Here is a 15,506-nt window from a genome sequence, read left to right on the forward strand (position 1 = left end):
GCAGGGCAAAGCTGCCTCGACCAGATGTAGCAACAGATGTGACAACAAATATAATTTAGTGGAGTTCAGAGGGATGTTCTTGTTGATCCTCTACTGTATAATGTTGTGTCTGTGTGTGTGTGTGTTTGTACGGAGGCCTGAAGGCTGCAGTTTGGACAGATGCCTTTCAGATGGTGGTAACGTGTTTCCTCACAGTGCTGATGTGAGGGAGCAGGAGGGTCGAAGGCCGGCAGGCTGAGTGGGAGGCTGCAGTGACAGGCAGCTGACTCACAGTCTCACAGCGACTTTTAATGACCTCACTGCACTTCAGACAAGTTTTTAGTCAGTTATTAGCAAGGTTTGTTTATGTAGCCCTTCATTAAATCAAGGTCCTAGAGGAATCTACCTTTTACTAATGAAGAATAATCCATTTTAAAACACCCACAGAGCACAATCCTCTGCATAATCCTGTTTTAATTTTAATAATTTACTATGTTTTGATACTGTAATGAAATCTACAGTCATCCTTGGCTGATGGTGGTTATAATTCTTGGAGAATAGTTGCCATAAATCCTGTCTGGAACTTGTGCAAGGATGAATTTTTAAGAATTTCAAGCGAGTAAAGCCCCATTTAAATGTATCACGTTGCTGTAGTGCCACTTATCAGCTAAATGCAAATTGTGGAGGATTAGATGGCATGTCTGCGTGGCCTTAGGTTTTGCTGTAACTACATGATTATATTCAAGAGATGTGTCAGTTTTGTCAAATGAGCAGTTTGGCAGCCAATATTTCTACGCAGGAAAATATCATGTGATAATTAAAGGGGACATATCATGAAAAACTCACTTGTTCAGTGCTTGTGCACATACATGTGGGTATCTGGAGTGCCTACCAACCCACAAACCGTGAAATAAGACAACCCAGGCAGTTCTTTTGTGGGTTTCCTAGATCAGAAAACATGTGATTAAACAAGCCATTCAGATTTGGCTCCCCTTCTTATGTCACATGCAGGCTCATTAGAAAACACCGCCCTCCATTTGAGTATTTCCACCCAACTACCTTTGCAAAACCAACAAAATTACATTCCCATACAACTAAACTGCTTTCTCAATTATTTTTCGAGGTAAAAGTATTTCTTCCCGGAGAAGGGTCACACTTTTAAACACATTATAAATAGAAGCAAAACAAAACACAACAAATTTCAACAAAACTAATTGGTTAAGTTTAGTAAAAACAAAACATCATGATTAATATAAGTGAACATTGACTTTTAGTTTCACACAGGTTAGAACACCGGTGTCCTGGGCAAAAGTTAGTTTTTTGCTGTGATAATCACCACCCCGACCTCCTCCTAACGTGGACTTCCGCGGACTATAATTACAAACATATTTGTAATATGTCAAGAACAAATGTAGTCTGCAACAAAATACGTTTCCCTCTAAACGTAATTCATGATGCGCCACATTTTTCTCGCAAGCCAATCAGAGCAGATTGGACTTTTTCAGGAAGGGGGCTTAAAGGGACAGGTGCTAAAATGGAGTGTTTCAGACAGAGTGAATACAGGTATATTCAGACAGTCAGTCTGAGAACAATAATGTGTTTTTTGAACATTAAAGTATGTAAATGTGGTCTAGTAGAAACCCCAAAGTATGAACTTGAAAAAGAGCATAATATGTCCCCTTTAAAACCCCCTCGAAATAAAATTACTTTCTCAATGCCCATGCAAATATCTTCTCTGACAAATTTGGTAAAGATAGATAGTATTTCTAGGAGTTGTGGTGAAAAAAAACTCAATTTGAAATGAAGGAATAATTTCAGTGTAAAATAATAAATCGAAGGGAAAATGAGCTAAACCAACACGTTCTCATCCCAACGTGTCACATACCGCCTCTTTGTCACACCCCTTTGTCAAAACCACTATAGTTACCCTTGGCCTCACTTTAGGTTTAAGCAACAAAACCACAGTTAGGTTTAGGAAAGAACTACATGGTTGGGCATAAAACTACTACGTTTGTACAGTGAAAATGACACTGAACGTTGATTGTAACGACACAAACAGCGGATGAAATCTCCTGGATGAAATCCTTTTGTTTGTTGGACCCTTCCGTTTACTATTGCCGGGGATGGGTTTACATTGTAGTTATGGAAAGCCCGGTGCTTTTCATACCGGTATTAAAGGGTGCCCTGTGGGGCGGTATCGAATGCTGATGGCTGTGACAAAGCCTCGGTATTTGGCGCCCTGGGAATGACAACAGGCTGGTTTAACATAAAGTTCTTCATAAATGACCACATGGCAGCACTTATTGCCGCAATAATCCCTAGTTCGTAAGCAGTGCATTATTTTATTCTTGCAGATAACATGACAGCTCACTTCACATAAAGACATTTCCAGACAGCAGTTGACATTATTTATCAAAAAAATACATCTATCAAGCGTCAACTGTAAACATCATATTTTGGTATTTATTCCAAAGAGAAAATTATTTGATTACGTTCACTATTCTGCACCAATGTTCAACAATCACGCAGGAAAAGAAACATTGAAGCAGAGGAAGTCATTTTTCCACTGTTGGAAACCTCAATAGACTATAATGCAATACAGCCACAAGACATCATTTTGCGCTACAGTATTATTATAATCAGTCACTGTATTTCTCTCTCTCTTCCTACACACGGCTGAATAATGACACTTTCAGACGCCCACACACTCACCATTGTTTAAAAGCAATACGGTCACAAACCTTCTGGAAAGTGGGAGTTCTACAGATGGAGATGAACCCACTGAAGGTTACAGATGCATATTCAGAAGTGCAAATGAGAGTGGATGTTTCTCATTATGGCCCTGCTAGTGTTATTAAATGGAACAATGCTGATGACAAATTACTCTCCTGCTCTCAACTTTGACGCCAACTCCGAGAGGGGATGTGTGTGTTGGACCCTCTCCTCATCTACAGGATATGTTTCCAATCATTATCCAGAGATGCAGCTCCTACGCTTTGACCCTGACTGTTTTTACACACTGACTATATGCAGAATTGTCTTCAAATAAATATAAAAAACAGTGTTTGCTTATACTTTAAGGGGATAGCTCTCTGTTTGTTCCTCAGCCTCCTCACTCTGCTCATCATACTGTTTTGCATTATGTTGTTTGCTCTAATATAAAAATAAATTCCTTCTGTGCAAAATGTGCAACCTTTTCCACGTCTGTTATTGTTTAATGATTTCAAGTTCCCTGGCTCACCAGCTCATGGCTCATCTGAGTTCTAAGGGGTGGTTTCCAGGTTTAGGTTTTCAGCAGATTTCTACTCGATTTGTCATTTAAACTGAGGATGCTGATGACCAAACAAAGTCAATGATTCATTGTCACACTCAGCCTTGTGGCTGTTAGCGTCAGCGCCCTTATAACAGTGAACTAACAGGTTTTCTCCAGCACTGCCAGCACCTGGACTAACAAACTAGATTTGTGTAAACACAAAAAGCGGCTTAATTCTATTTACAGATTAATCTGCACGGCAGAGCACAAACAGCAGGACATGTGTATTCAGGTGGCCAAGCAGATGCAATATCACATTTTTGCATGTGTGGACAAGATGGTAGATCAACTTGCAGGTGTTTAATCTGATGCAGCCTGCACTTTATTGGCGCTGATTGCGTCCGACATTTTACAATAAAATGACAAAAAAATAAGATCTTTCTGGTTTACAAAAGCATAGATGTAAGTAAATTAGGCACGTTACATAATTGCTTAAATGGTAACTTCTGTATTTTTCAACCTGGACCCTATTTTACCATGTGTTTGTGTTTAAATGACTAATGGGGACAACAACTTTGAAATTGGTCCAGTTTTGATGGATAACGCTTGGAAACGAGCAGTGATGGCTGTGAGCAGTGTTAATATAACGTTACATTCACTAAAAGTGCTTGTTTTTTGCCACTGACTGGCTCAGATTGTCATTATAAGTGTCTGACAACATTATGGAAAGGACCCTACATAGAAATAAAACATTTTTTTCTTTTTACCTTTCTCCTTGATCCGGTCTGTTTGTTATTGTGTCCAAATCCTGTTCAAGGAGAAGTCTCGTTGTGAAATCTGAATATCTGTGTACTGTGGCTCAAATAAATACGAATTCAAAGACCTCATACATATTGTCGAAATCATCTAAATATCCACCCATGAAATTGAAAATCTTTTAGATAACACTAAGCTACGCTTTCTGTACTCCAACACATCAAACTGCCCGGCTGGCACTCGCGTTTCCGTCATGGATGTATTCCACTATTTCACCGTTGTCTACACGTCACCTCGCCAGATTTCAGAATGAGACTACTTAAGCGAGACTCTTTCCATAATATCAGACACTTATAATAACAATCAGAGCCTGTCATTTCAAAAACAAGCACTTTTAGTGTAATGACGGTGTCAGCTTGCCCCAATAGCACCATATTGCAGCACGTCAACAGCTGCCATCTACAGCGTCATCCCAGGGTGAAAAATACTGAAGTTACCCTTTAATTCTTCCTATAGTATCAATTCCACCAGCACACATGTAGGCCTACCATTCATTAGACTATTACTAACAATAACAGCAATGATGGTGATGATAATTACAGTTTCATTATGTCTAGTTTTTGTAGAATGATTTAAGATGATTAAAGACTCTGTATTTTGCCTTGACCCTCTGTACAGGTGTCAGTTCCATCATCCATTCAGCTCTGTAAAGTAATCAGAGGCTGCTGCTTCAGGAGGCTTTACTGAGGTCAACTCATCTGTCACTGCTGTTACTCACGCTTCATATCTGAATCTCACCCCTCTTTCACCCAGCTACACATTTTACCACCATGCCTGCTGTACCGTTACCTTCACCAGCTGCGGTGTAAAATGCATTATATAAAACATTATTAGAATTTTAATACATTTTTATTGCTTGAAATGGCTCAGGTTATGAAAATGGATTTTTCCTGCTCTGTATAAATTGAACAAGGTTTTCTAAATGTGCTGCCAGTTCAAATACTTAAAACTCATCTTTCATAGACCTCATAGGAGCCAGTAAAGACTCAAATCCAATCAATTGACGCTGACAGCCTGAGAACAGCGATGCATTTAAAAAAATAAAAAAGAATTGTAATAACATAACAAGACTTGACAAGAGTCTACACACATGCTAGCAGCTCTGTGAGGCTTCAATTCGGCACAGCAGTGCTTTGTGCTTTAGATGATGTTAAGCAGTAATGTTTACCATCTTAGTTTAGTATGTTAACATGCTAACATTCAATATAAAGTACAGCTGAGGCTGAATGTCAATAAGTTTGCAGGTATTCGGTCATAAACCATAGACTGTATATAAGAAGTGGACGTAGTCACTGTGATGTCACCCACTGGTTTGTGGACTGCCGTTTTGAAGCCTTGAGTTTGGCATTTCGGCCGTCGCCATCTTGTATTTTTACAATCAGAAATGACACGAGAGGGTGGAGCTAAGTACAACCGAATGCTAAATAAGATGTCTTCAAAAATGTTATCATTAACTTTCACGAACTGAAAACACATTGTGAAAGGATTAAAGTTGTAAGATGAAAACACGGATAATTCCAGACCGGACAACGCCGTGGTAGCGACCTGTCAATCACAAGGTAGCCCCGCCCAAAAGCATACCTTACTTTATTGTCTATTTGACTCTAAATGGGGCCATAATTTACTAAATGAACATCATGCCGTATTGAAGACGACTTGAAACTAGCGATTGAGACCATAAACTCATGTTTACAGTGTTTACTGAGGTAATAAATTAAGTGAGAAGTAGGGTCATTTTCTCATAGACTTCTATACAATCAGACTTCTTTTTGCAACCAGAGGAGTCGCCCCCTGCTGGCTGTTAGAAAGAATGCAAGTTTAAGGCACTTCAGCATTGGCTTCACTTCTCAGGCCCGGAGGTAGCCCACAGTCATAAACCAAAGTATTGGACAACTTAAAATTTTGACCTGATGGTGGCACTAGATGGATGGTCAGGAGATCAAAAAAAATATTTTAATTAATTGTCAGGGAAACATGAATATCTACAAAATGTCATGACAATCCATTCAACAGTTGTAAAGACATTTCACTCACAACATCACATGTCAACCTCATGGTGGCGCTAGAGGAAAAAGGGATCAATAAAGTCAGCGGGGTTCAACCTCTGGGGACCATGAATGTCATGACGATCCATCCGATAGTCACTGAGATATTTCCGTCTGAATCAAAGTGGGGGATCCAATTCAGTACAGGTAGTGGAAAAGTAAATGCCTCCCTCTGTAATGTTGGAAACAGTTTGTTGCACCTGGCTAGCTGATGATGATTTGTGGACGTCATTGTGACTCTTTTGTCCCCTGCTGGTCATCCTTGGCTTCCTGTCCTGTTTACACCTCGGTGCTGTTGGATTTATGGCCACAGTCTCAGCGGGCTCCCTGATTACCTTTCTAACCTGCACTGTAAATCTGTGCTGTATGAATAACATCAGTCAGCTGAAGGTGCTCGTAGAGACCAAGAACTAATGTCTGCAATATGTACGAAAGGGAATGTGGTTAACATAGCTGATATATGAAGCTGTGGTTGGAATAATGTCTCTGGAAAATTGCTCTGCACAATATCTGAATAAAGCTGCTTCTGTTTTGACAGGTTTAACTGTGGTGCCCTGCAGAAAGCCCCCGACTGCTGAACTATGTCCAACGGAGCTAGAGAATACATTTTATATTTGAACCAGAGCATCTTTCTTTTTATTGGGAGCAGATATGTGGCTGCCCTACCTTTTTCCCTAACATCAACAGTTATTTTTATGTTAAATTATTAAAGGCACCCTGTGGTATTTTTGACCACTTGCAGCACTATGGAGCAATGTTTTTCAGTGTTTCAATGTTGTTCCCTATATAGATATGAAGGGCTCATTCCAAGCTAATGAAAACATACTTATACAGTTATGAATATTATATTACATTTCTGCTAATAGATCCCCCGAAATGTTACATACTGCTCCTCTAAGAAAAGGGTTTGAGTATTTTTTCCACCAGGAGAGAAGGTGACAGCATGCTGTGATGCTGCAGATTTGTGGTGTTTTGCCTTCATTTACTTATTCCTGTTAATAAATTCACATTTTTTTTCTAAAATTTTTGCATATACTTTGCCTACAGATACACTTCTTTACTTCCCTTAAAAAAAAAATCCAGTAACACAACATCTACTTCCCTTTATATGGGTTGGCAGAACTACATGATAGAAATGCAATAAATCTAAATCTGAACTTCTATTCTTGCTATAGGACTCAACAGTGGCAAGAATGCGAAACCACAACCTTTTAGGGTAGTATGTGACGTCCGTTGGCCAAAGAGGTGAAAGGAAATATCTTGGTGTGGGCATCCAACAGTAATACAGGAAATAATCAACGTATTTAACATTTGTCATCAGAGCTCAAAGTAAACCATATGGTGTTTCTTCTGGAGTGTTTAGATTTCATGACATGAGCGGAAAAGCAGTTAGAAGTAAAGGCTGAGCAGCAGTAGACAGTCCTAACATAGTGGGAAAGTCCTACATTATTCAAATAGTGGGTTTGTGATAGAAACACAATCTTTTTAACAATATGTTATATGACCACTGTTTGGCAAAGAAGATTTGCGGTTTGTGATAATAGCGGGGGGGAAAAAGGAAACAATCTCTGCTCCACTGTGCTCTGGTTTGTTCCGTCAGCAGATTTAGTTAAACTTCATGAAGATGATATCAGCCGGGCCCAGAGGCTGTTTGTCTGTTGTTTATATCATCACAGTAACACAAATGAAGAGAGCAGATTTGATTTAAAAGATACAATCCATGATTTATTACAGAAAAAGAGTGATATCCAAATTATTTTTTATGTTACATTATTTTTATACATTTCAATGTTTTTACATGTAAACAGGAACGAAGTAAACAATGTTATTGATACACTTCATGTCACGACTGATGCCACCCTATTGTACAGTTAAATCGAACGTCACTGTGCTTCCACGTCAAGTACATCACTTGCTCAAGCACAATCCTATTAGGAGGCATAGCATGGAACAGAAAGCTTAATCCCCCCCTAGACTGCTATATTTTCAGAGATGTGCGAGGTCATGCCATTATTACTTGTTATTATGCAGAACCCATATTGTGCTAAAGAAGAAGGCATGAAGGCAGCCTTTCCACCACTGTGCAGCATTTGTCTTAGTGAGAAGGTGAACCGACGCTCTCGGAGAGGAGAAGATAACAGGAAACAGATTAGTAGCTGCGTAAGTGAAACATCCAAGGCCATATTCATTCAAAAAATTACCCCTATCCCATTAGGTTAAACACAAACAGAGCAAATCTGAGGATCCAAGTTCAGGGGTTTAGTGTATTTTATCAGACTCCTTGAAATTCAGTCCAGATTATATAAATTAGGGCCGCACAATTTTGAAAAAATATCGAATTATTTTGACTGATATTGCAATTCTGATACGATTTACGCTACAAGAGGGAATGATAATCTTTACATCATTATTCTCATTTCACTGAAAAACATATGGTGTGATTTTTGCGGGGATCTGTACAAACAAAGATGTTTTCTTAAGTCTGTAGAATATGATGTGTAGGCCAGGACATCTCTGCAGCACCACAATATTTAATCTAAAATGGTATCTTGACACATTTAATCTTTAACAAGTATTGTGATTTCCTCCTCATCCTGTGATTTGAAAATGGCAGTAGGCCATATTGTGATTTCGATAAAATTTCAAATATTTGTGCAGCCCTAATATAAATATGTCTGGAGTCCAAGCTTTTATTTAGAAAATACTCTTTTAGTTTAAAACTCTGCCACATCAGGAAGCATAATGTTTGTCCAGACCTCCAAAAAGGATCAACACTGAAAAAGGACGGTGATATGTTTAAGACGCTGTTAACAACTTTACAGTAGTTAGCTCTGCTCAGAGCAGGTGTTAGGTCATGCATACTCTACAGTACAAATGTACTAGAACATTTACATTTGCATCGCTTCAAACTCAAGGATAACAACATGCATAGATTTTGTTCACATAGCAGGGAAGATATTCTGAAAACCTGGACTAGTTTTCTAAGTGTAGGAATGAGATTTAAAAGCAAATATCTCGCTCATGTCAATGAAATGATGATCAATGGATTGAACACTACGACCTGAAAGCATCATTTACTTCTTAACCAACGACCTGCATCATACGTCTCCATTACAAACTGTGCGATTTCGGATCTGCTCTAAAATACTGTGACTATGCAAAGAAAAATCAAACATGCTTTTAACTGTAAGTGTGCATTAAGAGTCATGCAAATGCACTGCAGTGCAAAAAATATATATCTTAAAAAGCAGGACACCTTTGATTGCATCTTAGAAAATATAAAACATTCAGAGGACACCTGAGAAATGTGGACGTTACTTTGTTTGTTTGTCTGAGGGTGAAAACGGGTGAACTCATACTGATAGCACAAAATTAAAAGTATAAAAACATTACGTACATCATAAGATGTATATACAGCAACAATAAATAAATTCAAATGATGTACAATTCTTGTAAAATAATAAATAAGTGTTTCAGTGTTGTGCGATGCATTCGGGATAGTGATATTCTTTATCTTCAGTTGTTAGATTTGTGTAACTTTCATGTTCACTAAATCTTATTTACCATCATATAATCAACATGACCTGTACTGAAGCTCTTGGACCAACGTTAAAGAGGACCTATTGTGCTCATTTTCAGTTTCATACTTGTATTTTAGGTTTCTACTAAAACCTAAAAGCTTTACTTTTCTCATACCAGCTGTGCTGCAGCACCTCTTTTCACCCTATGTCTGGAACGCTCTGTTGAGCTCCTGTTTATTTGTGACATAACTTCCGTACTTAAGTTACGGTACTTCTGGAGTTATTTTAACCCGAACCACGATCTTTTCCTAAACCTAACTAAGTAGTTTTATGAAAAGACTGGAGCGGAATTTGACATGTGCGTCACGTGTTACTGAAAAATACATGAAAAATACGTTGTTGAAAGTCGTGCTGAGTGTCAAAAAAAAGAAGGGAAATTTGTGTCTATGTACACGACTCAAATAGATAACATTTTGTGGCTATTTCACAAACTGCCGTGAGACTGTGTTGGTTACTTGGTGACATCACCACGTTACGGAAGAAAAGGAGGGGCGTGAAGCAAGGCATTCAGGCAGTTCAGGAGCAGTGTTTCTGTGGGGGCCAGTAACTCCCTTTGGTGTGGACTTTGTAACTTTGCAAACCTTTTACATACACAAAAAAACTATATAACACACTAAAGGAAAAATAGGTCCTCTTTAAAGTTCTCATTTCTTACAAAATACAATCCCTTCATTAATGCTGTTCACTCCACAACTCTCCATCTCAACATGAATGAAACAGGAAATGATTCTGACTCAGCCTCACAGATGGATGCGTCGCTCATGCTGCCTGTTTTCCTGAGTTCCCATAAACATGCTGCTTCATGACATCAGAACTGACCACAATAAAAGGTCACGACTCCGCATTTAACAAAACCTAATTTCTCAGTTTCACATCAGTAAAAATCAGGAAGCAGCCGAAACCGCATCGGACCGTGTGCTGAAGCAAGTTGGGTGTGTTTGTGTGAGTGAGGAACAGTGGATGGATGTTCTTTGCAAGCTGAGAATCCAAGCCACAGGTATGTCCAAGCGATCCAAGTTTCAATTACGCTTCACGGCTTCCAACAACAAATGAAAAACAGGCTGCGAGCGCAGAACGGAAGAGCAGATTTGCGGCTCCGACATGCTTGAGTCTATACATTGTTCATGACGGGAGTCGCATTACAACGTATAGCGTGTTTCAGAGCCATTAGCTGAGACCCGAGTAGGTACTGCGGTGTGACTCACATCCAAAACAAATCCTTACAGGAGAGTTCAGAGAGTTTACAGAAGATCATACAACAGAACGACAAGAGAGAATATTTCTTCTTGCACTTGTAAAAAGCACGTGCAGCACAAACAGGCACACGTGATGTTGCTGATACAATTGTGGTGTGCACGCACAACTGTAGGCACAATCAGAAAGTTCACATTTCCTCAACTCAAGACAGTCAAGCTCAGCAGTAGCACAGACAGAGATTAACACACAGCTCACACCGAGTACAGACACATGTGAACCAGGCATCAAGACGGGGACTTTGTCTATCAAAAAGATACAAAACAATATTACCATGCACTTTATATGATGTCAGAGAGAATTCTTTGTCAGATGAACTGACTGGATGTTCACATCCTCCACGATGAATGCTTTTTTTGTTTATTTTTTTCTTGCTGCAAATATTAATCAGCATGCTTCAAGGGCAATATACAGTCGCTTTGCAAGAACAGTGTCCATTGTATTTGGTAGCGACATCACCAGAATCTCTTTTGCAACAAGAAACGCTAGGTGCCACAGTAGCTCTGTCACATATAACCAGGCAGAGCGGCGGCTCTGCTGCTGATGCTCACAGGGGGAAAAACGCGGCCATGCTACGAGCTGTACTAAGCGGAGTCAAAGCGGAGTGCTAGCTGCCACACAAAGAGAGTGCAGGATGGGTGCCGGAAGTGAACAATGGTGATCTGCAGCCCTTGATCTGCATAGTAAACATTACAATTGCACAGGTTTTCTCCAGTGAAGCCATGACACAGCCACACAGACCCAAGGGCAAACCTGCTGGATGAAGCCAGGTGAGGGGCCGGGACGGGGCAGGGCGGGGAGGAGAGGGTCAGAGCTACAAACCAAGAGCAGCGCCGACACTGGACGCGGGAACGGATGGCGAGGGAGAGGTCAGGTTCAGAGCCTGAAGCCAGACAGGTTCGTGGGAGGATCTGGTTACTGAAGAAGAGGGTGTCTTTGGTGTACAGAATCAGCCGAGTGAAGCTAGAGTCTCAAAGCTAAAACACATCAATAAGCAGGCCGGGAGAGGTTGTGCCTGTGAGTTGAGGGCTGTAGTGGAGACGCAGGGGATAAAAGCTAAGGCCACTCGTGGTGATAACGCCGTCCGTTCTTCTTCCTCTCCTTCTGCAGGTGCTCCAGCTCCGCTTCGTACATCATCTCCTGCATCAGGTACTTTTCCCTCCTCATACGATCGCAGAGACCCTTCGGCATGTCCGGAATGAGGTACGCTATGAAGGACTTGATCCCGTACACCAGGTGCTGAGGAGGGCGTTAATCATTTATGAGTTCCACAGATCTACGCTTTAGTTGCCAGTAATGTCTGCACAATTCAACAAGAATGCAAAGATTGCACGACAATAAAGCACGTTATGTGCCCTGTAATGTTTTATAGGTGCATGTTATGCCAGTTCTTCTCACTACACAAATCATTGCACAAGGCAGCGTTGTCAGGGGGAAATCTTGTCAAGTTTTCAAGGAAAGAAGAAGAAACATGTTGCCTTTTTTTTTAGCTGGACCATGACCATGATCATGACCACCATGTAATTTGGGATTTATTTTTGAGTGAAATTCCTCAATCTACTGTAGCAGCAAGATTCAATTAAAGCATTAAATCACTTAAATTAGTGCTTGTGAGGTTTTCACTTAACAATAACAGCACAAAAAGTTAAAAAAAAAAGTATAAATCTACAAAACATTCTGGAGTTTCACAGACTTGAGAAGACACAAGGGGTTTTAGTTTTAGCTGGTGAACACACAAAAGACAAAAGAAAAGCTGGCTGACCTCAAAGACGATGATGAAGGCCAGCCTGGCGGCCAAGACGTGCCAGAACTGCAGGGTGAATTCGTACGGCACCGAGCTCCAGGGCGGCGCTCTGTAATCTCTGTACCTGCAGTACATGAGCTGGCTGCTGTTCTTCTCCCTGTACTCAGACACAGACAGGCTGCTGTTCATGTAGCCTCGCAAACACCTGAGGAAGGAGAGGGGAAGCTATCACACCACAACACTGCCAGCCACTCTGCCAGATGAATATCTAAAGTAGGGCTGTCAAAGTTAATGAGATAATAATTCGTTAACACAAATTCATTTTAACGCCACTAATTTCTTTAACGCATTAACGATCTGTCGGCAGTTGTAGCTCAGTTTGAATGCCAGAAGAACATACTGAAGATACTGGTATCATGTGAAAGTAGAAAACCTAAGGAATCCAGGTACCGACCATGTCATACTAGTCGGGAAGGACATAAATAACGCTTCAAAATCTGGCATGGCCATTTTCAAAGGGGTCCCTTGACCTCTGACCTCAAGATATGTGAATGAAAATGGGTTCTATGGGTACCCACAAGTCTCCCCTTTACAGACATGCCCACTTTATGATAATCACATGCAGTTTTGGGGCAAGTCATAGTCAAGTCAGCACACTGTTGCCTGTTGGGCTGCAGTTTGCCATGTTACAGCATATGTTTTATGCTAAATGCAGTACCTGTGAGGGTTTCTGGACAATATTTGTCATTGTTTTGTGTTGTTCATTGATTTCCAATAATAAATATATACATACATTTGCATAAAGCAAGCATATTTTCCCATTTTGATAAGAGTATCAAATTCTTGACAAATCTCTTTTGAACAGATAAAAAATGTGTGATTAATCACGATTAAATATTTTAGTTGATTGACAGCCCTAATCTAAGGCTTACACATTAGTGCTTACTCATCCTCATGGTGGCGTCCCTTGTCCACACACGGGCCGTATTTGAAGGCGTAGACAAAGCGAGGGATGTAGTCTGAGGTGATGGCGATGACGAAGGCGTTGGTGATGACTGCCAGCACGCCGATACCCTCGAGAATCCCATGCCAGATACCTGACAGCCAAACCAGAGGAGATTAAACATGTTTCACTACTTTATGAAGTGTAAAGGAAGACTGTAATTTTGCTTTCTTGATATGCTCGCTTTCCTTCATCATGCTTCATATACTTCTCTTCAGTTAATAATTTACCAAAATGTGTTTAACAGCCTCCAGATGTGGTGCAAGAACATCTTGTTTATATATATAAACAATATTATATATAAACAAATGGTTTGTGAACTGTTACTCAAAGTACTGCATGTTTTTTTGGCTGCATTACAATAACTTCGATGAACGCTACTGTACTGTCAGTGAAGAATAATCATCTCTCTGCCTTTTCTGTGCTAGATTAGTCTCTGTATGATCCGTCAACGACAGCTTCAACCTACAAAGAAGCTTTTCTCTTTGATTCTGTGCCACTGAAACATAATGTTTTCATTACAGCTGAAGAATTTCTAAATATTACAGGGTGGATTGTTCCTTTAATTACAGGGCAACATGCCAAGAGAAGCATTTGGTCATATATTACACGGCGGTTGGAGGGTGTTGTTTGTAACCATATGGGGAGATGGGCTGCTGGGAGGCAACGGGCAGCATATGGCGGTACAGACGCAGAGGATATGGGAACATATCTATCTCCATAGGAGCCAAAATGTTTGGTTACCACAGTGTTTTAATGTTGGACAACGTGGCAGTGATCTAAAAATACAACAGTGTGAGAGACACAGAGGAGGTGTGGGGGCAGTCAGAGATCACATTGACCTATGTCAGTGGCTCGGGCAGGCATGGGTCTCCTCCACTGAGTGACGAACTTGTAGGCGTCAAGACGAATCTCAATGATGTTGTTGAGCAGAGCGAGGAGAGGAGCCAGCGGAAACGCCGCGACAAAGATGGTGGTGAAGCCAAACTGGAGAACTGAAGAGGAAAGAGAGGATGTCCGTCTCAACATACTTTGAATTCTTTCCTTCCCTCTTCAGACACTCAAAAAGAGCATAAAGTTTTACCCATTTCAAGGTATTCGTCCACCAGTCCATGGGCGTTCATCGGCTGCAGGTTCCAGTCTTTGTCCCACTGTGGAAGCTGGGCTTTATTCTCCACATTCGGCCCTCCGCCGCCTCTTTTCTTCATCTTCCTACGAGACCACCAGTTCTGCAGCAAACTGAAAGTGTAGCAAGTAGCTAACTGTCAACTCAAAGCAATTATTTCTGACAATTCACTGAGCACTGCAGGAAGCCTTTTACTAAGCCGCACACAAGAGGATTTGATGTGTTTCTGCAGGAGAAAAGCCTTTTCATATGCTAATGAGCTGAAAAAAACTACACAAAAATTACATAAGGTTTGTAAACTGCCAATCACTTGAATTTACAGCATTAAGGATTTAATGTGGCATTCCTAATGGCTCATAGAGAAAGAACCACATGACTATAATGAAGTATTACTCACGGATAACCGAGCTCCATGAAGTTGTTCCAGATTTGTTTGAAGAACATGATGAATCCCATTTGCAGGCACAGATCGATCAAACAGCCACTCGGGTGACACTGAGAACAATATATTTACAACTGTAACATCCACATTTCATGCCAGATAATTCAAAGCTGTGAGCGAATCCTGGGACACACTTCATCCCATTCTGTTCTTTGATCATTAAAACTCAAAATCCCAGTAATTATGTTGGAGATTAATAGTTCACATACAGTATAGAGGCGGATCATTAGAAAAGATGAATTGCGTGACGATTCTAAATATAT

At 40.4% G+C, this 15,506-nt stretch overlaps 1 protein-coding gene across 3 annotated transcripts in view; it reads right to left on the bottom strand.

Moving 5' to 3' along the window:
- Window positions 1-7,791: 7,791 nt before the first annotated feature.
- The window catches only part of ano3 (anoctamin 3), a 44,041-nt gene continuing 36,326 nt past the window's right edge, over window positions 7,792-15,506 (bottom strand). For all 3 annotated transcript variants that reach the window (XM_074632637.1, XM_074632636.1, XM_074632635.1), the window contains exons 20-25: window positions 15,199-15,296; window positions 14,760-14,914; window positions 14,518-14,670; window positions 13,619-13,769; window positions 12,691-12,877; window positions 7,792-12,167 (exon numbers count right to left, since the gene is read on the bottom strand). In XM_074632637.1, coding sequence (XP_074488738.1) covers window positions 11,985-12,167; window positions 12,691-12,877; window positions 13,619-13,769; window positions 14,518-14,670; window positions 14,760-14,914; window positions 15,199-15,296 — 927 coding nt within the window. In that variant the 3' untranslated portion in view covers window positions 7,792-11,984. The remainder of the gene's footprint in view (window positions 12,168-12,690; window positions 12,878-13,618; window positions 13,770-14,517; window positions 14,671-14,759; window positions 14,915-15,198; window positions 15,297-15,506) is intronic.

This window comes from Sebastes fasciatus, chromosome 4 (assembly GCF_043250625.1).
Source record: "Sebastes fasciatus isolate fSebFas1 chromosome 4, fSebFas1.pri, whole genome shotgun sequence".
Taxonomy (NCBI): domain Eukaryota; kingdom Metazoa; phylum Chordata; class Actinopteri; order Perciformes; family Sebastidae; genus Sebastes; species Sebastes fasciatus.